This window comes from Pteropus vampyrus, unplaced genomic scaffold (genome assembly GCF_000151845.1).
Source record: "Pteropus vampyrus isolate Shadow unplaced genomic scaffold, Pvam_2.0 Scaffold59, whole genome shotgun sequence".
In the NCBI taxonomy this organism is placed as follows: domain Eukaryota; kingdom Metazoa; phylum Chordata; class Mammalia; order Chiroptera; family Pteropodidae; genus Pteropus; species Pteropus vampyrus.
In genome coordinates, this window is record NW_011888840.1 from 3,729,243 (window position 1) to 3,755,303 (window position 26,061).

Genomic DNA, 26,061 nt, shown 5'->3' on the forward strand with positions numbered 1-26,061 from the left:
TCTCCATGTGGTTTGGATTTCTCCCAGCGTGGTAGCTCTTCCAAGAGGAAGGAAGCCGAAGCCGCCAGACCTGCTAAGACCTGGACTCAGAGGTTACAGAATATCACTTTCGGTGCATCCAGTTATTCAGAGCAGTCACAAGGCTCGCCTCAACTCACGGATAAAGAAAATAAACTCTGCCTCTCGATGAGGGCGTAGCATTCATCTAGGGACCAAAAGAATTGTTGGCGTAAATGTTTGGAGACCATTTACTAACTATGCTAGATAGTGGGACTGTAGCAGGGACTAGAACAGTCGTGGCCGCTGTGCGCTGAGCAGAGTCTGGGGAGACGAGGAAAGGGCTTGAATGGGGATGGCGGCTCTCGTAAGTCAGATTAAAGGCTTTGCACTTTACCTTTAGGGCCGCAAGAAGCTATTAAAACGTTTTTAAAAGAAGACTAAGACAATTTGTATTTTTCATAAAATGGCTTCGTAGGAATGAGCCCGGAGGTAGGCCAGCTAGTTGGCAAGCTGTTGGAGTATTCCCCAGGCATTAGGTAATAGTGACTTGGACTCAGAAGGTGGTTTGGGGTTGGTGAGAAGTAGACAGATTCCTAAGAGGCATAGGAATAATAATTGATGAAACTCGGTAATTCATTCAATATGGAAATTGAGAGAAGAAAGAAGTCTATGGTAATACTCAGATTTCTGACTTAACCATCCACACTAGGTCCAGTCTTCTAATATGGTGTAGTATTTTGCTATTGCTGTTGGAATAAATTACTGCAAATTTAGTGGCTTAAAACAACACAAATTTATTCTGTTATAGAGCTTGAGGTGAGGAGTCTGAAATAGGTCTCACTGGGCTCACATCCAGTGTTCCTGTGCGCAGACTCTAGGGGAGAGCCATTCTCTCGCCTTTTCCAGCTTCCAGAGGCTGCTCGCATTCTTTCCATCTTCAAAGCCAGCAGCTGGTCGAGTCTGTATCGTCGCACATCACTATGACATTGGCTCTCCTGCTTTTCTTTCACTAATGCGGACCCTTGTGATTGTATTAGCTGCACCCAGATAATCTAGAATAATTTGTCTCCCCACCTCAAGGCCAGCTGATTAACAACCTTATTTCCATCTGCAGCCCTTATTTCCTCTTTGTACGTAACATGGCATACAGGTTCTAGGGATTAGGACATGGACATCTTTGGGGGTCCATTATTTTACCTACCACAGATGGGAACCCGAGGACTAGAATAAGTGTTTTGGGGGGAAGTGAATTCAGTTATAGACATGTCTCCAAGTAGGATGACCAATAAGTAGTTGGTTTTTGAGCCGAGGACAAAGGTATACATAGGTTTGGAAATAACCTATACATGGGAGTGAGGGAGTATTACAATAAAAAGAGGGCCTGGGCCAGCGTTTTGAGGGGTTGGGTAACGTTGCCGACAGACGAGATTGAGAAGGAGCTATTGGTGGGTAGGAGGAAATTTAGAAGAATTCGGTTTCAAGGTTGGTAATCACCTTTGGAGACTATTGTGTCTTGGCCCTGAAAGGATCCTTTAACAGCTCTTTAAACCTACTTCTGTTACAGATCAGAAAATTGAGGCCCAGAGAGATGAAGTAACTTGCTTAAGATTGTATAACTAGCTAATGGATGTGCTTCTTGATTCCCAATTCAGTTTGCCAGCCTCCAACCTGAGTCCATTTAATCTTTTAATTTTGAAGATGGTATTGGGGAAAGATTTTGGGGCTGTGCATGTGTGCGTGCGTGCGTGCGTGCGTGCGTGCGTGTGTGTGTGTGTGTGTATTTCATTAGTATTCTGAATGCTGGGAGAGGAAGTTGCTGGAATGATCTGACTAGTGATTTAGTTACTTGCAAATAAAGTTCTTTACACCAAAGAACAGAGTTAAGATTTTTTTAAATTTACAGACTTTTCTAAATGCAGCTTCTCTTCCTTTTGCAGTCTCTGTTTTGCTTCATTTAAAAAAAAAAAAAAGATTTTTTATTTTGGAATAATTTTGGATTGACAAAATGTTGGGGATAGTGCAGAGAGTTCTCCGAATTGTTGAGGTCTTCCACAATACATTTGTCAAAACTAGGAAGCATCATCGGTACGTTACCGTTGACTAGACTGAATGGTAAACTCCAGACTTTATTCGAATTTCACTAATGTCCTCTTTTAAGGCATCGTCTAGGATCCAGTCCAGGATACCATGTTGCATTTAGTCATCATCTCCTTAGTTGCTTCTTACTTTGTTTTTGTTTTTTTTAATTAAAAAAATTTTTTTTCTTATAACCTTGACAGTTTTGAGGAATCATAGTTAGGTATTCTATAGAATGTCCCTTAATTTGAGTTTGTCTTGATTTGACTGGGGTTATGTAGTTTTTGGAAAGAGGATCCTAGAGGTCACGTGCCCTTCCGATCACGTCATATATGGCGTACATGTCATCAACATGACTTCCTGGTGATGCTGACCTTGATCACCTGGCCCCAGTAGGGTTTGTCAGGTTTCTTTTTGGAAGCAAGCGACTAACACCACCCATATTCGAAAGGAGGAATTAAGCTCTACCACCTGGAGGGATAAGTGTCTATGTACATTTTTTTAATGCTTCTGTAAAGAATTGTGTTTTTCCTGCCCCAGCTTCGGAATCAGCTATTTCTCCCAGGACCTCTTATTTCTTATATCGGAAAGTGGTGCTTAGAAATTAAGATCTGCACTCCGGGTGTGCTTGTTGCTACCAGAATGTCACTGCTTCTGGGCCCTTTCGGTGTCAGAGCTGGGAAGCATGCGTATGTACACTAACACATGTATACCCATGTATCCGTCATCGTTTTTGTATCTGTCCGTCTGTATCTATATTAAGGTAAACATGTTCGTACTGATGTCTTCAACTCTAACCTAGTACCACATGGTCAAATTCCAATCTTCTTCTCTAGCTTATATATAACTTCCTCTCCGACATCAAGAAACGCAGCTGCCACTATCCATTTACTTGTTTGTTTGAGTCCAGTGTTATGCATGTAAAGCAGTTTCAGAATTATTAACTCACACTCCATGACAAACAACATTATCAGCTGGCATACGGTGTTTATATGTAGTTCTTTTTGTCTTTAGTCTTACAGTGTGCAGTCAAAACATATTTCAAGGTTACATAGGTCAGCTCCCTTTTTTCCCCCGCTCCCTTCAGTGATGTTACATCAAACATTTGTAAAACAGTTAAATTCCTTTGTCACAGTCAACATTCTATCCCAGGGTCCCCTGATCCCTCATTGTCGCTTCGTTGTTATTCTTGTTGTGTATATTAAAAGTTCTGTGAGTTAAATTTTTATAGGTTTTGACATATGCAATCTCTGAAAATATATACCATACTGAAGACATACTGGGATGTTTGCTGGCAGCAGTGTTGGAAGTGCTATTCTGAGACCAGGACTATGAATGAGATCATGGTCAGGTTTATAGGTCAGCAGTCAGGGTCAATGAACCTTCTGTGTTCAGAGGTCAGGAATAGCCCACATATCAAGAACTCTCAGTAGTCACAGGTTTGGAAGCGTTGGAGTTTAGAGGATTATTAGGCAGATCTCAAATATAAGGTAAAGAGTTGAGTTTTGTCATTGCATCAGGACGTCAGTCATGGAACTTAAAGTGACGGCAAATGGAATCTACATGAAAGGACCACATTGGGTGTGTGTGGTACACAGCCCCCAGCAGCAGCACTGTGGTGGCTGCAGTGAGTTCTGAAATGGAAAAGAGCCTTGGAGATTGTAAGTACTTGAAGGGAGGGATTCTGTTTCTTTCAAATCCCTATAGAAATGTTTCTCAGACAGCAACCCTCAACGGCCTGCCTTAGAAACATCTGCGATGATTTTTAAAAAATGGCAGCATTGGAGCTTCTAGAAACAGAGCCCAGGAATCTGCACCGAAACAAGCATACCAAATAATTCTGATATATTAGAAGTTGGAGAATCCCTACTATTAGAGTGAACGGTGAGGAGCTTTGCACAAAGGCTTTATTTACCCTGTGTGCTTACTAAAGTGAATTGCAGATTAGTTCTGAAATCTTCTGATTAGAGAGCCAACTTTGCAAGTAATATTAGTAAAACACCTAATGCTTATTGAAGGTTTAAAAGGTTAAGTAACCTGCCCAAGGTCACAAAAGTTCTTAAGTGGTAGATCCAGAGTCCATGGCAGTCGCCTCCAGAGTCCCTGTTGTTTATGACACTGTGAAAGCTTTGCTTTCGGGAGTTCGTGCCATGTACTCTTATGGTTTCAGAGATAAATTCACCAACCCAAGAAGGAATAAATAAGAGACGGTTAAAATCTCAGTGCCATTTTGGTGCTTCAGCAACTAAAAGTTTGCATGTGTTCATATTTTGTTGTATTCAGCTCTCTGGGGAGCAGTGTTATAGTGATGTTCTTGGATCCAAAGAAGGGGCATGCATCTTAAAACAATTTAAAAACTGTTAAACATAGATACAGTACAGGAAAATAATTTGGCAATGTCACATTAATATACAGCTACAGTATCATACAGCCTAAGAGTACGATCACCGACTTACAGACTCTTAGACCTGAAATGGACTTCACAGGGCATCTACTCCAACTCCCTCTTACAAATGAAGGGACTGAGGCCAAGAAAAGCTAAGTTATTAACTCCAGGTCTCTGAGCAAATTATTGACAGTCCCAGATGTCCCGGTTCAATACAATATTTTCACTTTCATTCTGTTTCTATCTTAAGTAGCTTTATGAAACAATTAAAAGATTTATAACTAGAATCATCTATGTAGATGAGCTGAATTAAAAGTTGCACAGATGTTCTCTGGAGGTGACAATCTGTGGCCAAAATTAGAAGCAAATCTAGTAAATTTGGAGGGAATCTTGGGTGCAGTTACAAAAATAATTGTGAGTAAATCATTTGGGATATTTAAGTAGAAAAGTTGGTTTTGAAACAAAGGCTTTTGTAGAATACATTATTTATGGGACCTTACATTCAGTTTAGTTTTCTAGCTTAACAAAAGGCCTAAAATAATTCAGGAGTATAAAAATAGGCAGACAGCTGGTTGAGCTCCAGATTTGTTGAGAATGTGGATTTGAAGTTAACAGTTCCTTTTGTCTTCAAATTCTGTGAATTTAGAAAGAATCTCAGAGAAAAGGCAATTTATGATTTTAATTTTAAAACATACATTAGAAGTGGGTCCAAATTTTGCCAGACTTTGGCATCACCTGGAGAACTTGTTAAAATATACATTGCTGGTCCCCTCCCCAGAGTTTTGGAGTCAGGTGTCTAGCGGAGGGCCTGACAGTTCGCATTTCTAACAAGTTCCCAGATGATGCTGTTGCTGCTGGTCTGGTGACCACACTTTGAAACTACTGTATTGGAGAAGACAAATTATAATAGAAAACAATCATACTCTTGCGAGGTAATTGTAGACTAAAAGCTGGTTTCCTTGATATCCGTTATGTAAAAAAATTTCTGTTGATCATGTTTCCGTACTTCATAATGATGACACAGACATAATATTTGAAGTCCTTCTGAGTCATTATGATAAGATTAAATTATATTAAGAGTGGTAAAGTACTTTTTTCATAATGTTGTTGTCTGAAAATTAGGAATCTGTGTGTGGAATACATTAAGGTAAGTCTTTAGTCTCCCCATGTCCTAGCCAACACTTGATATGGACAGTCTTCTTAATTTTAGCCATCCTAATAAATATGCAGTGATATCTGAGAGTGTTTAATTCCATTTCCTAGTGACCAATAATCTTGAATACCTTTTCCTGTGCCTGTCTGACATTTGCCAGTTTGGTGAAGTTCTACCGAAAACTTATTCTCCTTTGTTATTGGGCAATTTTTAAATTTTAATTGAATTTTGAGAGTTCTTTATAATTTGGAATACAATTCTTTGTCATATATGATTTGTGAGTATTTCACTCAATCTGTGCTCTTACCAAATTATTTTGAAGAGCAGAAGTTTTTTTAATTTTCATGACATCCAATTTATCAATTTGTTCTCTTATGTATGTGCTTTTGGTATTATATCAAAAAGTCTTTCCTTAACCTAAGTTTCGAAAGATTTTCTTTATAATTTTCTCTAGAGGTTTTATAGTTTTAGGTTTTACATTAATGTTTGTGATCCTTCTGACCCAGTTTTTGTACATGGCTCAAGGTAGGATAGATCTAAGTTTTTTTGTTTTTGTTTTTGCATATGGTGGCCGATTACCCCAGCACTGTTTGTTGTAAAGACTGCCCTTTCTCCACCGAATTACCTTTGCTCTTTTGTCAGATCAAGTGTCCATTTGTGTATGTTTGCACTTCCAGACTTTCTGTTCGGTTTTTGTTGATCTGTTTGTCTTTACCTTAATACCACACTTCTGAATTACTGAAGCCTTATAATAAATAAGTCTTGAAATCAGGTAATGTTAGTCCTCCAACTTTTTCTTTTTCATGGTTATTTTGGCTGTTCTGGATCCTTTATATTTTTATATGAATTTTAGAATCAGTTTGTCAGTTTCTACAAAAAAAGCCCACTGAGATTTTGGTTGATATTTGTGCCTTGAAACTCCCTCAAGAGAGGAAGGTGGGGCAGTTATGGGTCTCACCTTATATGTTTTCACTCTCCTTCCTCTTCCTTGCATGATGTCTAGTGTCTTGCAAAGCATTATTTTGTTTGTTTGTTTGTTTTTTGTGGTCAAGGCAGGAGGATAAATTTGTCCCTGTTAGTCTCTCTTGGCCAGAAGTGGAAGTGCTTTAGGTTTTAGATGAATGAGAGCGTAGTGTCAGACTTATTCTTGAGAAAGAATTGATAAGGACATGGAAGAAGGGTTAGAGGGAAAAGAGCTGAGATAAGGAAATCAGTGAGGAAGCAAATCAGTAATCTGAGGAAGAAACAATGAAGACTGAAAATAAGGCCGTATAGTTGGAAAGGAGATAATAGTTGACTTGAGCAGGCCGAACTGATAGAACTTGGTGACTAGTTAGATGGGGAGGATGCTAAGAGGGAGGAGTTTTAAGATGACTTCAAGGTTCAGGTCTTGCCTATGGTCTGGTTCTGTTTCGTTGCAGAAACTTGGGTGCCTTTATGTGGGATGCGATTGATTGGAACCTCCCATTTTATAAATGCTACTGCAGTGTTAGAGGACCAGTTACTCATGGAATATTAATAGTTCTTTATTTCTTACATTGAAGTTCATTATAATTGTCATCCAGAACAGATAACACTGGTGGGTGATAATTCCCATTACAGAAATAGCTTACTTCACCTAATAAGAGTTCTCTGAGCCATTTGTAATAGATGTAAGTGTTTATGGATCATTATTTCTTTGATAAGGAGGCTTTTGAAGAAGGTAAAACAGAAACAGTATTGGGAGTCATTACTGATTTATATCACTTAAAATGAAAATAAAACATCTTAGAAATGATAAATAATGAGAAAAAATAAGAATTACTTTATAAATTCCTCTGAAAATCTTTTCAGTAACTTTCTCTATGTGGAGGTACAACTCTCAGGAAATCTGCTGAATCAGATGGGGCAGTTATTATAATGTTTGTAGTAAATTCTGTTAGACTTAATTTCTGGCACTGTCAGCGATTTAAGTTTTAACAGGCTGATCTGCCATTGTTTTCATGAAATCAAGTCATTTTACTTTCCAAAAATAATAAGCATAGAAATTATCTTCTAACAAATTAGCAATATGAGATACAGTTGTTCCCTCCCTTCCATTCTTTCCTTAAACGTTTCTCAGGACAAAATGCTTCTCACTTAGACCATCATCTGAGAGTGCAGAGTGCAGCCCTCGCTGTTCTCTGTGCCGGAGCACACACCGAAGACTAAGGCGTGTGGTTGTGAACGCGAGGCAATCTCAGAGTAGTTTTCCCTAGTTGGCCACTTTAAATTCCTTATTTCTGCTGCTTCTAAAACAATTTAAATTCCCGCAATTTTTTTTTTTTTAAAAGAAGGTGCCTTATTCACAGAATATTTCCATGAGATGATATTCCCAAGACCCTTGTGACAACGGTTGCCTCTGAGGAGGGAGTTTGGGGATTGGAAACATCACATTACTGTACTGTTTAGATTTTTCGGTCATACATTGAACTATTTTTTTTAACCATATGCTTTATTGATTTTTTAAAAAGTGGGTGAAACGACCCCATGACTCGATACTAGCTTAAGTGAAATAGAAGGTTTGTGTTGGACTATTGCAAAGGACATTTAGTTAACAGCAAAATAGGCTCTGTGACTGCTGTGTTTAAGACGTTACATTGGGTGCTTGACCTACGTTTTCATTTAATTTTCTCAGTCATCACATGAGGTTTAAGCCTCACTTCTTTTTGTCTTTGTTGCCAGCAATTCATACCGGCGCTTTGCTGTTGAACCAGAAGTCAAAGCCAGGCTCCGTTCTATTCCTTAAGCCTCCTGGGCCTTCAGGCCTCATACTGTAAATAGAACTTGGGCACAGTCAGGAACTTGAAGACCAGAGAGAAATGGCAGTCATTGAAATTACATTGGCTGGGAAATGCTGCTGTGAATATTGCTTGCTGCCTTGGATTCACTATTTCTTTCTAGACTACCAGGGATCAGATAGGAAGAATTGGGCAAGAAGGGTATAGAAAAAGAATTTCAGTCAATTAAAAAACATACTTGACCTTGAAGATTCAGGGACCTTATTAGAATTTACTTCAAGCAGTACTTTGAGTTATAACTTTACCCTGGTAGTTTATAGAACATGAACTATTTGTTCTAAGGAAATATCTGTCTACATAATTAAAGATGGTCTCTATTACTCTAAGATAGAACTGGTTAAGTCAGTCAGTCAGTCTTTCTTTTTCACTTTCTCTTAAAGGAAGTTAATGTTTAGGAGAATTCCTTTAGCTAGAGAACCAGTTATTCATTACTCCATGACTTCTGTGTGAAGCGTGTCTTATTTATTTCTGGTTAGTAGTTCAGACACTGTAGCACGTGCCTTCCACGCTAACTTGAAGTCGCACATGAGGTCATTCCAGACCCTACCCTTTATTGACTAAATGGTGTGACCTGAGGCAAATGATTTAGCCTCTTCGAGCATCAGTTTTCTTATCTCGAAATTATGTTTAATGATACGTAATTCACACTGTTGTGACAAAGGCAAAGATGAGTAGTATGTTCAGAGACCTGGCACGTAGTCAGCGCTCAGCGCAGATTTTATCTGTGTCTCTCATTTCATGCCCAGTATTTTTGTTTGACCATTTAAACTCTAAACCTACCTCTGTAGAAAGGCATGAGGGCACTTGTTCAGCCTCTGTCCCAGTCTAGTGAGCATCTGGCTCACATCTAGTCATCCTTCAAGACACCGTGCAAATTGACCCTGTCCTGTTAAACCTTCCCACCTTCTGTGGGTAGTGTTAACTGCCCCTTCTTGCTTCAAAGTATTTTTCCCCTCTGCCTGGCATGTATTAAGTGGTCCATAGCCATTTGCTAGGTACATGAGTTTCCGGACATTAGTCTGGAGGGGTGTGGTTAGAAAGCTTCTCGGTGAGTATTGTATTGCAGTCTTGTGAGTTCAGCTTAGTGCTTTGGGCTCAAGTCAGTAAACATAACTGAGTTAAGGAGCTGATATTCACTTGGTACTTTTTGGTTCTAAGGACAGAATGCTTTCAACGCTTAGACTAATTACATTTGCAGACTAATTATCCATTCTGTAATAATTATAATGACATGATATTTTGTTATTATTTACTGTGGGCTAGGCACTGGGCTGGTCATTTTACCTACATTTTCTCCTTTAGTCCTCATATCGTGTTTATGATTTAGATACTATTATTGTACCCATTATACAGGAGAGGTATCTGAGACTCTAATAAACTGACTTGCCAGCGACTGCATAGCTAGCAAGTAATATAGCCTAGATCTGAATGTAAACTGAGTCCAGAGCTGGCTTTTTGAATTGCCGTATTAAAATTCTAAGAAAATCGTATGGGTGGATAAAGATGATTATAAACGTCACTATTTCTTGAAGATTTCCCCTATATTCACTGTTTCTGAATAGACAACTTGCTTATTAGTTTGCGCCATACACTGTTATACTCTTCACTATTATTTCTGGTGAGAGGCAGTTATAAAATGTGGCTTCAGTTTTAATTTTACCACACTAATATCTGTGTGGAGGAATAATTACGACTAAAGTACAGTGCAGTGAGAGTAACTAAGTTTCTATTAAATATTGCTCAAGCAGTGAGTAAGTCATTAAACTTGACTCCAGATGAATATATAATGATTGCTTAATGCCAGGCTGCCAGGAAAAACACACACACACCCACTCACAGAGGTAGGTGTGTGTGTAGATATATGTTGCTAGAGATAGTTGGAGCTATATTTTCAGAGAGGAAGGGGTTTTTTTTTTTTGTGGAGGGAGGGAAGGCGGGAGAGTTTATACTGCCATTTATTAGACTTTATCCAAAGAGAAACTTCTTGCTTGCAAAACATAGAAGAATCAAGTTTTGATTTGAAGACATTAGGAAATACCTATTCTCTGTTTCAGAAAACAAAATTTCCCTACTATATATCCCATTGATCTATTCTAGGAAACTTATAATATAATCAAGCAATTCCCTGCCTCCTTTTTTCCCTTCCTCCTTGCCAGAATGGACATATGTACTTTATGGCATTGAATATTAATCAGGTCCTCTGAGTGTATGATTCATGTTGAATTGAAGTCAGCAATCCCATGAGAACACTAAATAGCTGCTTTGTCTTAGTGTGGTATTTACTAATAAAATAAGTGCATGGAGTTGAATTTAACCAACTCTTTGTAATCAGTATTGTTCCTATCCGGACATTCTTGTGCATGACTTTGTAGAAAAAAAAAATAAACACCTGATTCTGCCATTTTTATTCGTTTGGGACAACATTTTAGCAAACAGCTTGGCCTTGGGCAAAACTGTGCAATTGAATCAGGGACAAAATGTCGGAAAGGATAAGTAGGTAAAATTTGTCTTGAGGGTGTGCCTCCATAACATACACATATGCACAAGTGTCCCCTGGTAAAGGTAAAGAAGCTTTATGGGTTTATAAGACATGAAGCACTTGGTACTGTTCTGAACATTAGGGAGGATCCTGGAAAAGGACCTGTGGCTGAGATCATAGGAACAGCAGAGCAAAGCAAAAAGACACCTGGTAGTATAGAGAGGTAGCACGGAGATGCATGTGGATGGGCTAGGGGAACGGGGAGGGTGAGTGTTATTTTCATGTCTGTTTCACCGGAAGTACTTCTCCTAAAGATGTGGGGGATGATGAGGGAACTTACCTGGCTCTGGGTACTGTGTGCTCCCTGAGAGAAAAGAGTTTATTTCTCTCTAGTGCCTGCCTTAGGCTGCAGCTATCAGACGGCTGTGGCTAGGGAGGGGCCTTAATTGGAATAGCTGGTCATAGAGCTACATCTCTTAGCTACATCACTTACCTTCTGTTCTTGTTGAACCGGTCGCTGGTCTGGAACGCGAGCTCGATTGTTCTGTAGACCATGTCCACCTGGACTTGGGGAAGCCAAGGTAAAGAATCTTCTGCTCCCCCATTTTTAACCAGTGGCCTAGAAAAGGACATTATATTAAACAAATAGGATGTGAATAGACCCTAGACAATCTTGGAACTCACCCCGGATAAACTCTCATGTGTTCATGCTGTGCTGCATGAGAATTATATTGCTGCAAGCTTACTTACTACTCACGTCCTTTAGTCAAAAGACCTAGAATTCGTCTTCCTTGAGTTGACATCTATAAAAACACCTAGTTTGTTCCCTCCCTGCCTTCCATTCGCAGACCTGTCTCCTCCCTCATTTGCCCCAGACTTTCATGTTCAAGATGACCAGCCCTGATTACTGCTTTGCTTTCATGCTTATTCCTGCTTAAGCTATCATCTTCCTCTCTTTGAATTCTCCTGAATTTTAAGATGTGTTTGATTGCAGCACTAAATCACCTATTTCTGCTTAATGTTCTACTGATCATGTAATATGCCTGTTCAACACTTCAAAAAGAATAGTAATAGTTATAATACCGCTGTTAGTGCATTTTGACATTGAGTAAGAGACGACATGTCTAATGACTAACATAGCGATTTAGATTGCATAATTATAGGTTTGTTTAACTTTAGAAAAATTATATGCAGGCCAACTTCATCCATTCACATACTTTTTTTATTGTATAAATATCGGAGCACTCCAGTCTAAAAAGAAGCCTTCCTTTAGTGATTATTTTTTACTTTTCTGGAGTTTGCGACTGGACAGGAAAAGAAATGAAACAGAAACCATCTTTAAAGAATGGGTTTAATGCGAAGCCCTTCCTGGTCTAAATAACACTCTTAAAGTTCTTCAGGTGCTAGTAGCAGTCCATAGACCTGGATCACTGGCTACAGACACATAGATTAGTAGAACAGCCCTTGTACTGGTGTCCTAACAAAAGCAGTTATAATTTTATAATGTAAATCAGGTGTATCTGTGTCCCCTGGACTTGCTTTGCAGGGGCAGTGGGACGTATTTCAGCTTATTATTGTACTAACTTCTTAACAGTTTCTCAGTTAGTGTGCCATATGTGTTAACGCATGTCTCCCTGTCACTGAGCTCTCTCCATAAGTCTTGCCCATGTATTTATTGGCTTGTAAACCAATGTTCAAGTATATCACTTTTGTTCATTTGATTAACACAAAGATTGGCTGTAATAAACGCATACTCATAGAATAGCACATCCTGGACTCCCGAGACCCTGCTTGGCTGGAGGAAGGCAGTTAAAGACGTGAAGAAAATAAAATGGTTTGGACGCTGGGCTCCGCTCAGTGTATCTCTGCAGCGTGAAGTCTTCCAGGACCCTCCCTGCCCCTTGAAAGTTGCTGCCCTTCATTTGCTGCCGGGTAGTCAGTCCATGGCTGCTGCTTCATCTCTGTTGCTGCTGTGCTCCCGGCCTAGTACAGGTCTGACTTCTTAGCCGCGAGGGTTGGCTTAGTTGTTCTCCATTCAGTGGGTGACTTGGTTGCTTTTATAGCACCTCCCCTTATCCTTCCTGATGTAGAAGGTCGGTCTTCACCAGTGTCAAAGCTTAGTACCGTTTACCCTTGAATAATGTGGGAGCAAGGAGGACCAATCCACTGTACAGGTGAAAATCTGAGTATAACCTTGGACTCTCCCAAAACTTTACTACTAATAACCTACTGTTGACCGGCAGCCTTACTGATAACATAGTCGATTAACACATATTTTTTATGTTATGTGTATTATGTACTGTATTCTTAAAGTAAGCTAGCAAAAAGGAAATGTTATGAAAATCATAAGGAAAAGAAAATACATTTATAGTATTTATTGCAAAAAAACCATGTATAAGTGGACCTGTGAAGTCCAAACTCGAGTTGTTCAAGGTCAACAGTAATCTTCAAAAAGGGGAAAATCATTTTCTTCTTATCAGTTTCCAATACTTAAGGGGTTTGGCAAAGCTTTTTCAGGGACCAGGTCCGATAGCATTTGAGTGGCGTTGCCTGGTGTCCTGCTTGGAATGGATCACCAGGGAGCTCGAGTGAAGCTCGGGGCCATGACTTTCACCCTCCTGACGGTTCGTCTCCTGGATATTCACGGAGGCGTTGGAAGTGCTTGTCCTTCTCCACCTGTCTCAGCAGCTTTTAGCGCAGGTGGGTAGGTGTACAAACTTTGCAGTGAGAAGCATGAGTTGGAGGCCTGCTTTGCCTTGAGCAAGTTACTTCAACTGCTTAGTGCTTCAGTTTTCTCATATATAAAGTGGAGATAAAACTACCTATCTCTTAATGTTGTTGTGAGGTTTAATGTAAATATGGTGATCTTGGTACAGTCTTGGCACATAATAAAGTGTTTGCTAATTGTTAGCTACAGCTACTATTATTATATACTTTTTTCATCGTTGTCATTACTTTCCATGCTTTATCATCTGCACCAATTTTCTCTAATGCCAAGCTTGCAGAGGTGTGGTACAGTATTACTTTCCTCTCTGGGACTGTCATTCTGTGAATGTTAACATCTTTTCTGGGATTCTCTTCCTCCCTGCTCCACTCCACCCGTACCCACTACCTTACGGGTGCCAGCCTGTTTCCTATGGAAAGATCACAATGAAAATATAATAGGCAAATGAACTTCTATCATGTCTTCTTTATATTTTAATCCAGTTGAACATCTGAGGCAAGACAATTTATAGTTCGGTGAAAGTTTAACTTCCAAATTTATTAAATAATGGCCATATAAGAATGTCGAAGGAAGAGTTACTGTAATTCTTTGTTGGAACCTAAGAACACCAAAGCATCATTCTTGGCGAAATGAGATGAATGCATATAAGAAGACAAGATCGTTTCTGGTTAAAAGTGCCAAAATATCAAGTATAGTTGTTGATAAATGAAGTGAGATTCTTCTAGGCTGGTATAGTTTAAAAGCAGGTAGGGCTTGAGCTGAGCCCTTGAAGGATGTGTGGAGTTTGGCGGGTGTGGATTTTGGGGAAGGGTTTTCCCTGTAAGAGTGGGAGATCTTCGACAGTGGGATTCCATACTGTGGAATAATGGAGCAGGGAACCTCTGGTCAGTCCCTGCACACCTACCCCATCCCCCAGCCACATTCAGTCAGCAGCCAAGTCCCTGTTGATTTGTTTATCCCTTTTGTTCCTCCCCAGTTCTTGAATTCTTCAGGGATCTGTTTGGCCCTTTGCCTGTTTCATGCAACACTATGCTCTTCTTTTCCCACTTCAATTCTTTAATAGAAAAAGACACAGGCTCCCCGTGTCTTCCCTAGCCTAGGGTTTCTGAAACGTGAACCCAAATAATATTTCAAAAAAGAGGTTATTATTGCAACAATAAGGGAAAAAAAGACTAATAAGAAGAGCAAAAGAATTACAAAAATTACCTTAAAGTAGCTGTGGGAGGTTGCAGCTAGATACACACGTTGTTGTGGCCTGTCCTCCAGGTTCCATTGTCATGGCCTGTCCTCCGCTACTTCTTGCCTTCCGTCTCGGATCTCTCCAACCCTTTTCTGCAACAAACCGAGACACTGACTTTGGCCGTTATCTGACGGAGCATCACTTCCAGGTGTGGTGTGGTTCTCAGTTCTTTTCAGGACTAGCTTCCTCATCTCTTCTGGTGTTTTTCCCTTTGTTGCCTCGGGCTGCCCTGTTCATCACTTAGATTCTTCAGCGTGTCCCAGCATTCTTGGATCTAGGAGCTTCACTGAGGCTGCCTGTACACTTGGACCAGACGGCCTCTCAAGATTCTTTCCTTAGACTTTGTGCCATTGAACACTGACCCGGCCATCACTCACTTTCGCCTCTGCAGGGAATGTCTCCTTGGCCTTCTCCTTTGAAATTGCTATCTGATTCAAGTCTTACTATTATCCATGGGGCCTTGATAATGAGACCCATCATCCTGTTTTATTTTATTTTGCAACCCTTTCATAGCATTTTTCATGTCGAAGGCACAGTTCTGAATGTTTTTAAAAATTAATTCATTTAATCCCAGAGGGAGGTTGCCAACATTCTATCAATTCCCACTGATTTAAGCTCTTAACAAACTTTTATTTCTTATACTTCAAAGACTTTGCCCCCCTATAAATTCTTTAATGGGTTCCTGTTTAGTTTGAAGATGCCTCTAATTATTGGATTTTTGATATAGCAGTTTATGCTCTTAGTCCTTGCTCAGCTTACCAGCTTAACCTACTTTTTGACTGGTCCAAGAGTCAGAATTCAGTATCCATAAAATACACTGATTCCACTAAGTAAAGAAAAAAAAACAACTATAATTTCTTTTAACTGGGTGAGGATTCTGTGAAACCAAGAGTCTATTTTTCATTATTTTAAATGGGAAAAAATTAAAATACAAGTCTACCTAAAACCGCTAGCCAGTTTACTGAAATCTAAGAGTGTATAGTCAAATGCCTAGATATAAGTCCCAAACTATCATATGAGGATATAAATTGTTTAAAATTCTGTTCCTGATCATCAAACAATTAATATGATTTTTCACAAGCAGTTGCGGAATATGTAGCAATTAGACGCACTCAGTGCCATCAGTAACAAAGGATGTTTGGACATCTTCAAAACGTCAGCCTGTGATTGATGGTCTAACAGTGTTATTTGGAATATGACTTGAGACCTTTCTCATATACTATTTTGTTTAAAATAGATTTAATTTGCAAAATGTAAATACAGATTTTTTCTCATGTAAATACTTCCCTTTCCCTCCCTTCTCAAAAAAAAATTTCCATTCTGTAAAGTCTGGGTGTTATAAACCACGACGTATTCTTCCAGAAGCAGGTTAACTTGAGCTGTTTTATGGAATATATTTATAATTAACTATTGTAAAATTAAAGCATCATTTTAAAGTCTCGGAAAATCATTTTTAAAGCTAAATGTAAGTGGATTTTACATTATTTCATGACTTTGAGATGATCTGCCATATTATTCTTCAGAGTAGATAAGAAATACATTTATCTAAGTATTTCAGTGAAGAGTCTTTGCATGATTTAAGTAAGTTGGCTTTATTTTCATTTCATTCAGCTTTTTTTAATGTTGACATTTTTATTATCCTGTGTTCTCCATCTTTTCCTAATCTATGAAATTGTTTAGAGCTTGAAAAAAGTTTTGAAACATTTTTAAGAAAATTATCTTGCCTTTCCTATCTGTTGGTCACTTTTTATAGTCTCCTGATTCCTGAGGGTATTTTAACTTTTTATACATAGTAAGAGTAGTTGCTTTATATTCTGACTGATAGATAATCCCAGTATCTGAAACATTTGTGGATCTGTTTCTGCTGATCCTTACTCTTGCTGGCTTCTTTTCTTGTGTTATTCAGTGTTAAATTTTTTTGTTGTTTTAATTTTTAAAATGTTTCCCCCTGTTATCTGCTCATTATCCTTAACGATTATTTGTTGGGATTATTTGAGGAGCAGGATGAAAGTATCTTCTCCAGAGGGAAGTACATGTGGGCACCTTCAGGGGGAGACCGTCTCACAACCGTCTCACAAGGTCATAAGCTCTTAGGTTCCCCGGACCACTCAGGTGAGGGGAGGGGAGCCCAGGCGGCACATTCGGGAGGGCTGGCTTGTGGCCACAGTGTTTCAGAAACAGGTTTGTTTTCTCTCTCTCTTTCCTCTGTTCTGCTCAGTGGCCAAGGCCAACCTCTCCGCAACCTGGAGGAATAGGATGAGACTACTTCTGGTTCCTCTTTATTCTGAGGAAGGGTCCCAGCTGACTGCGTGTGACTTTGTGTTTGATGCTCTTCTTCTCTTTTTCCTTTTTCTCTAGATTTTGCCCTGGATTTTGCCCTAGATTTTTCCCTAGATTTATTACTGTCTTGTGACTCTTTTGTTTTTAAGGAGATTTATTTTTTTCTAGTTGTTTTAGTTGTCTTCAGTAGGAGGATTGGTCCACATAAGCCAAGCTACTGTTACTAGAAATTAGAAATCTTCCTCACTTGATCTATCGCAGTCCTGTGAGGTTTATGTGCAGACGGATGACTGGGAGAAGTGCAGTGATCGATTTAAGATCATACAGGCGAGTGGCAGAGCCTGGAACTTCTGAGTCTGAGTCCACATTCTGCCTTTGAGTCTTTTTCAACTGGGTGTATTTTTAGAATTTTGAATGAAGCAGTCATATGTTGAGAAAGTTTTAAAAAATATGTAATACCTTTACAAAATCATTTAAACCATTGACTGATTGACATAGGGTATGCTGGTGCAACTTTTTCCAGATATGGCATTTTAAATGGAAAATAATAATTGCTTTCTTTCTCTTTCAGCTGAAGTGAGTAGTGAATACAGTATGGACAAGGCGATGGTTGAATTTGCTATGATGGATCGGGAACTAAACCATTACGTAAAGGCTGTTCAGTCTGCGATAAATCATGTAAGTTTACAGCACACACCTGGTGATATATGGTTATAACTCTGATCTAAAAATAAAAACACACAATCAAAATTCTTCCCTGACCTTTCATATTTCCTTATCCTTACTATAGCAGCTATTAATTTCTTTTTAATCAGGAAGTTTTTAGAATAGGAATCTGAAATATTTTCCCAGCTAGGCCACCTAGTTTAATTAGGATGTTACATCTATTTTAGAGTTCTCGCTTTTTTTTTTTTTTTTGGTCTCAAAATTTTTAGTCTAAGCCTCCTTCAATATGAGATTTTTATAAAATGCTAAAAATCACATAGAACTTGTTTTTATTGTCTTATGTGCTTAAGCATACAATTTAGACCAGGTTTAGTTACTCATTCTCCAGCTATAATTAATATGCAGCTATTGCAAAATTCGTAGAATCAGATAATATAGAAGAGTTTCAGAGCAAGTTGAAAAATAAAGAAGGTTGGCATTTGGTTTTTCCAGAAGCCGAAGTTATCTTTGTTGACTCCAGCTGTCACAGGAACGGATAGGCAGTTAAGGTGGGAACATAGCAACATCCTTTTCAGCAGTGCCCTGTTGAGTAAGAAGTGAACAATACAGTTGCAGTAATGTTTCTGGGAAGTCCTTTGTCCTCCTCTAAGCAGTGGAAACTCCCCTTTGAACTGATTTCAGATACCTGTGTCATAGGATGTCTTGTACTTCTGGTTTCTTTATTTGCCTTTTCTTACCTACATCTATGGGAAAATTCCAAAAATCAAATATTTTACAAGGTTGGCTACTGTTCAGTGGAAGATAAATGATCAAATACGGTTTAATACTTAAACCATGCTTAAATGAGCATTACATAGCTATATATTCATAGTTATGAAGTTTTTAAAAAAATTTTTAATGTTTTTTTCTGGTTTGAAGTTTTTTTCCTGAGGTTTTTTTTGTTGTTGTTGTTAGTATTTAAGTGTATCATTTGTGACTAACTTAAAAATATCTGCTTATATTCAAGTAGTAAACTCGTTCAGCTTGTAAATTCTGATATTTCTAACCATTGTGGCTATTAGTCCTCATACTGTGAATATTTATTCCATAGGAAAATATGAAAATGACATTATGTTGGGGCATTTGAAACTGGGCAACAAAGCCCTCAGATCAGAGGTTTTCAGTTGCAGCTGACCCCTAGAACCAGGCAGACTCTGCTCTAAAGAGATTCTGATTTCACTGGTCTGGAGCAGGATGGCGGCACTAGTATTTTTATTTTAAAAACGCATTCTAATGTGTATCCAGGGTTGCAAATGACTGACTTAAAAGAACAAAGTTGACTTTACAGAATGAAGTGTTTGGTACCAAAGCTCAGAGTTGGGCCTATTAGATCAGCCCTGTTTTGGCCCTTACATTCTGTGGAGGCTGTTCAATGGGTGCTTTCTAGCTTTGAAGTTACATAAACAGCATGCATTAGAGGGAAGTTAAAGAACTTAACATGGATTTTTTTCCTATTACACTGTAGGATTCACAGATACGTAAGGTATTTTTGCGTAAAGAATTGAACTCTTCCCCCCTTCAAAAAACTGAGCCATTCATAAAAAAAAAAAAAAAAGTCAAAGACAAAGAAACCCTTACCCTCGCCCACAGTCAGGAGTTAACAGTGTTTCTTTCATCTTGAGGCCTCATCCCATTCCCCTCACTCTGCTAAACAGACAAGATTGTGCTCTGAGTTGTATCCCACTTCTTAGCCCTAACTTCACACTAGTCTGTGGAACAACTGGATTAGTGATTCTTGTGCTTGTAATAAAGGTCCCTGGTCTTTCATAAGAAGAGAAGACATGTTTATTGTCCTTTTCTGGAGCAAAGTTGTGCTCTATGTAAGCTTCATACAAGACCAAGAATAGTAAACTATAAGATGTCTAAGGCCTGAAACCATATGGGGACACAGTGGGAATATGGCCATTATTTCGAGGGAGATATTTTATGCCTCATAACATACTATGCACTCTTTATATACTTGCAGTTGTGGACATTGCTATCTTATTGCTTGTTTTCGTGAGGGATAAAGAATGAAGAGGAACCAGAATGGGAAAGCTCTTTAGAAATAGCAATTATTTAGGGGTCGGAAACCCTTCCAACCCTAGCTCTTCCATTTTCTAAGTTATGATCCTGAGTCAAGCAATGCAACCTCTTGGAACCTCATGTTCTTCATCTATAAAATCCTCGGCCTCCCTATTTCACAAGATTATTATATGAGTCAGATTAGAATACCGTGTAACAAACACTTTGACATTCATAAAATTTGATGCAGATGTAAGATATTATGTTATTGCAAATCCAGATTGCTAAACATATTCCTTAAAAAGATGGAACAAAATCTTTCTTAAAAACATACTTTGCTCACTATATTTCAAGACTTTGAAATAAAACTTTTATTGACTTTGACCTGTCCTAGTTTCGAATTCAGGAATTATAGGGTTAGATAAAAGCTTAGTTAAGTTATAATATGAGGTGTTTATGATAACCAAACAAAGAAATTGTTTTAAGTCAGATTACTAAGAAAGAATACAGATACTAGGAACCCGTACGAGTCCCTATGTAACTTTGGCTGCAGCACTTCCATGACTGTATCATTTGCCCAGATTCTTAAAAAAAAAAAAAAAAATTTTTTTTAATTTTTATTTGTCCAGATTCTGATCCATCTTGTGGTTTTTCTGTTTATGAATTTTTGTATAGTTACAGTACAGTAAAATTTTTTTTAATCATCAAAGAGCTTTTCTTTATTATTTAAAGAACTGTCTCTCTCCTGCTCTCACCTTCACAGAATTCTGAAAGATTTTAGAAGTTTGCTTTGGAACCTTCGAGGTGTAGGTCAGTTTACCATCAATCTCTGGGAAGTCCCTCTCAGCAGAAGCTCTCAGATTGCTTTTCTTTGTCCTTTGAGAAAATAGAGCGACTTTATTTTACAATGCCTGAAGATTTTCTTTGGAATCGGTATTTATTTCAGTGCTCTGGAATTAGGACTTCATCTCACATAGTTTCTAGAGAGAATATTATGCTGTGAACACTAAAAAAAATTCCCAAATAGTCTATAAGTCGTTTATAAAAACTTTCAGGATAGGGGGAGTTATATACCTGTCACAACTCTTAAATATGCATTTTGGACCACAAAGAGTTCTGTATGAATTCTTTGGAGATTTTCAGCCATGAGACCACACATGTGATGAAAGTGTTTTGAAACTATGAAATGCACACAGATTCACTATGGTACAGTTACTTCTTTTATAACTGTTACTGCCAGAGAATAGCTTTTCTCAGTTTCATGTTGAAACAGAGTGAAGTTCTGAACACTAGACTCATATGATTTCTAAGCTTTTATTATTTGAGTATATTGAAGGAGCACTGTTGGCTGGCTTTTTGTCTCATTCAGTGAGTAAATATTATGTGCCAGATACTTCTGGGTGCAAAGCCCACCTCAGGTTGTCCGAAGTCTGGAGAGGGAGACAAACGTTTACACAGAACAATACAGATGGTATTTAATAACTATTACGGGAAAACAAAGCGTTCAAGGAGAGTAAATAACATGAGGCATAATATTTTCTGGGGTTTGGGGGAAATCCTTCCTGAGGAAGTGATATTTAAGCTGAAAGTCAAATAAGCCTCAGCAAGGAGATCGTGATATATAACTTCTCTAGGTGACTTTTGCATGAAATGGAAGCATCTTTTTTCTGATTTTCTCAATGTCAGAGTTTCAGAGTGCCTTGATCAATTCAAAGATTTAATTTGAGAAAATTAGCACAGAGAAAGCCTACTTTTGTATTTAGAAGTATAAAGTATATAGAGTAGTCGAGTAACCTACCCAAGCTTGGTCAGTTATTCATTCACAGATATGAGTGCCTATTGTGTGCCAGGAGCTGTGCTTAAGTCATGCAAGTCATGGCCACAGTTGATTTCAGAATAATTTCGTTACTGATATTTTGCTTCTCAAACCACTTCACTAGTCACCTGTTGGTTTATCCCTTTTGAAATGAGACTTTTTATCCCGTATCAAGTACGCAGTAGTAATACTACATATTTCTGAATCTGTGTTTATGTGATTGTGTAAAACTAACCCTGTAGTTTCATCCTGTGGGCCTCAGATTCCAGAGCTAGGGCACCAGTTTCGATCAAGGAATCCTCAAATCCATTTTTGGGTGTGCATTTCTTCAAATAAGACATGGTAAAGAGTCCAATCACTATCATGCGACAATCCTTGCAACTTTTTTATATTCTGATTCTCATAGTGAAAAAGGATGGAACTAGGAAGCTACATGATGAACAGCCTAGGTTCAGATTCGTTTCACCTGTCATTAGCCGTCAGTGACAAAATACATATCTTCTGTGCTTTTTGGTGAGCAGCCTAGTCCTAGAATTTAATACAAGTAATTAAGCTTGAGATTCACATTATATGTTGGCATTTACTTTTTATCGTGATACTTAATTGTGTGATTTAACTTTAACAAACTTTAAATCTCAAAAGAATGTCAGGTTTTACCTGTATATTGTTCTTTTAGTATGTGCTGCTTCAGCATGTAAATTTATTGGAAAATCGAGAGTTTTATTTTCTTCACTTTCCTACTCTGTCTGGTGCTCCATGCATCTTATAGATTATGTAATATTTGAAAGCATTTAAATCAGATTGTTGCCACATGTTTGTTTTTGTTTTCTTTAAGTCAATATTTTATAATAATTCCTACCAAAAGCCTGAGGAGGGAGAGTATTTTTTTCCTTAACCTAACAGGAGCAATTAAAAGCTAGTTTGATATACTTGTGTTGTTTCATATAAATCTGTTCATGGATTATGTCCTGTGTGTTGTGGTTTTCACTTGGTAAGCCAGCTCAGGCATTTAATCTGCCTTTTAAAACGAATATGTTGGGAGTTAGAAGTGTGGAAATATACCTCATGTAAACTGTTGAAACCAACACAATCTTAGATATAATAAAAGAACGAAATAGGTCAAAGGTATAGCTTACCTCAGCCTCGTCATTATGCAACTAGTTTTAAATGTTTTTGACATATCACTTCCCTCTGCCTCCTCACCCTTCACCCTCCATCAACTAGCAAGTTTTGCTTTTTCTACATCTTAAAGTTATCTTAACATCCACTACTTGAACATGAAATCTTATGGTAAGGAGTTACTATTTAGTTAAGCCAGATTTGGGGAGCATTTCTCACTGAGAAAGCTACTAATATGTAGTATCTGAAGGAAGGTCCAGGCCAGAGAATATGATTTATTAGCTATGATCATCTACTGACTGAATGTGATAGTGCAGCCCACATTGTGAATCATCAACAAAAGAGGAAGGAGGGGGAAATTATAAAATTTGAAGACAGAAGACTCCTGAGCATAAGAGAAATTACTGTTGTCAGCAGAATAGCAAGAAAGTGAGAGATGACAGTGGAATCAGTGAAAATCTCTTGGAGCCAGATGGGAAAGTACTGGAGAATACCTCTTCTCCGCTTCGTGCCCCCTACTTGACACTCCACAGGAGTGCGTAGTCTCTTAACACCTTTCTTGTCACAAGTTTACATGTTCTTTATGTGAGCGTTGTCTATAGGAATATTGCCCACACGTGGCCGTTAACCAGAAAAACAAAGTCGACCTTGGGTATTCACTCTTCAGCCGCTTGGCCCCAGGATGTGTCTGTTTTGATAATTACTAGTAGTTAATTTCTATTCCAGTACTTTAGAATTTCCTCTGCAGTTATTTCCAAATTAAGGTTGTATTTGATAGCATTTTGTCTAATATACACAGAGGGTTAGGTCCGGATATAGTATTCCACCAATTGAGTTGCCTCTATAGGACCCAAGAATCTAGATATACATCTCTTAGGCTACCAAGTAATGTCGCTGCTAGTAGGTGAAAATTCTGGTCTATGCTGTGCTGAGACTGATTTTCATGGGTAGTTTATAGAAGTCCATCTTCATGCTTTGTAGGTATTAAGTGTTGGATTTTATTCAGAATTATAAAACATTTACACTCTACTGGGCCTTAGTGGGCCTCTAGTGCAGCATTTTCAAAAGTTGCCCCATAGTGCTAATTAATCAGGATGTGAATAAGTACATTAGGAGAAATGGATTTTGTGGTCAAATAAGTTTGGGGAATGCTTGATTAAAAGAATTTCCTTAAAGACTAAATCTTTTAATATGCTTTTATGCATGTGATTCTCCAAAGGAAGCTGTTTGCTAATTTCTTAAACTTATTTAACTTGGAAACCTCTTTGGAGAAGGACTGTCAACTCTACAGAACCCACTTTGGGAAATGTCTCAACCCCGTTATCTTACATAGGGGACTAAGAGATGGGTCCAGAAGTTTGTACAGAAGTGTGTGTGTGTGTGTGTGTGTGTGTTTAACCTATGGGGAGCTCGGGAGTGCATCAAATTTCCTACCCGAAATGGCCTAAGAGATGTTTCTACGTAGGACATCAGGAAAGGACCAGGCGTCTGAGAAGACTGCATCATTCCAACGACGAAAAAGTGAAAGGAAAAAAAATGTTAAAAACATGCAGTGATTGCTTGGCTATCAAAACCTTATGTTTGAAGCAAACAAGACCTCTGTGTGGAGAGGAGGAAAGGAAGAGAGGTGGGCACAGAAGAGGCAGAAGGGACATAGCAGCAGTGTGGGCAGGAAAAGCGTACAGACGTTGAGAGGCCTCGTTCGCCACAGCACTCCAGTTAGGCACTGGGGTGCCTACTGTCGTTGAATACCTTGTCCTCTGGAGCACCAGACAATTCTGGCAGCTAATTACTTGAATTATTTAAATGAGGTGAATGTTTTTTAATGCAGCAAACTCCTGCTTGTTTTTGACATTGAGCGAAGTCCATACATAAGAGCATCAAACCCTTATTTTAGATAGTGACTTTAGCCTCCTTCCATATCACACTTTTCACCACAATTGATACGTAGTAAAGAACTTGATATTTAGGCCTTTGTCCCCCACCTAGCAGTAGAAGAGAGATGAGGAAAGAGGTTGGAGAGGGGAATGGATCGCCAAGTCTTAAGGTTCACGGGAATACGAATGCCTTTTCAGAGAGTCAAAAGCAGTGGCTTAGTCTGACGAATAGTATGCTTAGTCTAATGAAGATGCAGAAGCCTCTCAACATATGTACACAAAATCATATTAACAGTGAAATTAGATGGACACAGACAATTAAAATGTGCTTAGGAAATTCCGAGTAAGGGAAAAGAGCATTTGCTTAAATTCTGCCTTTTCTTCACTCTAACTCTGAGCCCCCGTTTCTTCTTAAAGTGGGGATCATAGTGCAGTTCCTAGAGTTCCGGGAATGATGAGAAGTGATGGCACGAAAGCACCCACAGCAGTTCCGTCCTACTCCTTTACAAAGCTGCCCAGAGAGTTCTGGAAAGGAGAAGTCATTTCCTGTGATCAGATTTAAATGGTATCCGAAAGGGAATTTTGAGTTAAAATTTGGAGAGTAGACTAGGCAGCAGGAAACCATTGGGAAAGGCCAGAGATGATGTTCCTTGAGAGGTCGAAGGAAGGACCTCTTTCCTTAGAATGAGTCTTCTGGTATTGGGAGCTGAGGAGATTTGTGGAGTGGGGGCGGAAGGGGACTTAATGTTCATGATTTTGTAACTGGAAAGGACTGGGCAGGTTCTAGGAGACCAGTTCAGAAGCCAGTGGACAGCATGGCATTTGGCCAGTTGGATATGAAAATCAGTAAGTCTATTCGTGTTTGTACGATTGAGAAAAAGATTGTGTCCTTTACCATATGCTAATTAATAGTGGAGGGGGTCATACTAGAGATAAGAACCAGACAACTAAGTGAACACTTCGGTAATTTAGGAATAACTTTTGATGTTGTCTTAGATAAAGTAAACAAAAATTACTTAAAGATGCGGGCAGGGTCGTTCAGTAAATAGCATAATTATATACTCACGTGCACAGAAATATTTCTTGAGCTACATTTCCGTCTTTAAGTAATTCTTGCTTATTATAGCATGCATTTGAAAAATACCGAGAGAGAAAAATCTACTGGATTTATTCCTCTAAGTATTATATGCAAGTTGTCAGCTGTATTTCAAACATGCAGTCTTTATTAATTGTTGACAAGTACAAGAATAGAAAGAGTGTAAATGTAGAGCATATCAGTGGATTTTATTTTTTCAAGCCCTGTGCGAGCTGCGGTTGTACTCGTACGGATAGTTCTTTTATTCTGAAGCAGAGCCCGTGCCCAGAGAACTGTCACTGAGAAA

The 26,061-nt window shown here is 38.6% G+C and overlaps 1 protein-coding gene across 4 annotated transcripts in view; it reads left to right on the top strand.

Moving 5' to 3' along the window:
• The window catches only part of NSMCE2 (NSE2/MMS21 homolog, SMC5-SMC6 complex SUMO ligase), a 221,722-nt gene that overhangs the window by 24,231 nt on the left and 171,430 nt on the right, over positions 1-26,061 (top strand). For all 4 annotated transcript variants that reach the window (XM_023530981.1, XM_011360812.2, XM_011360813.2 and 1 more), the window contains one exon: positions 17,730-17,836. In XM_023530981.1, coding sequence (XP_023386749.1) covers positions 17,730-17,836 — 107 coding nt within the window. The remainder of the gene's footprint in view (positions 1-17,729; positions 17,837-26,061) is intronic.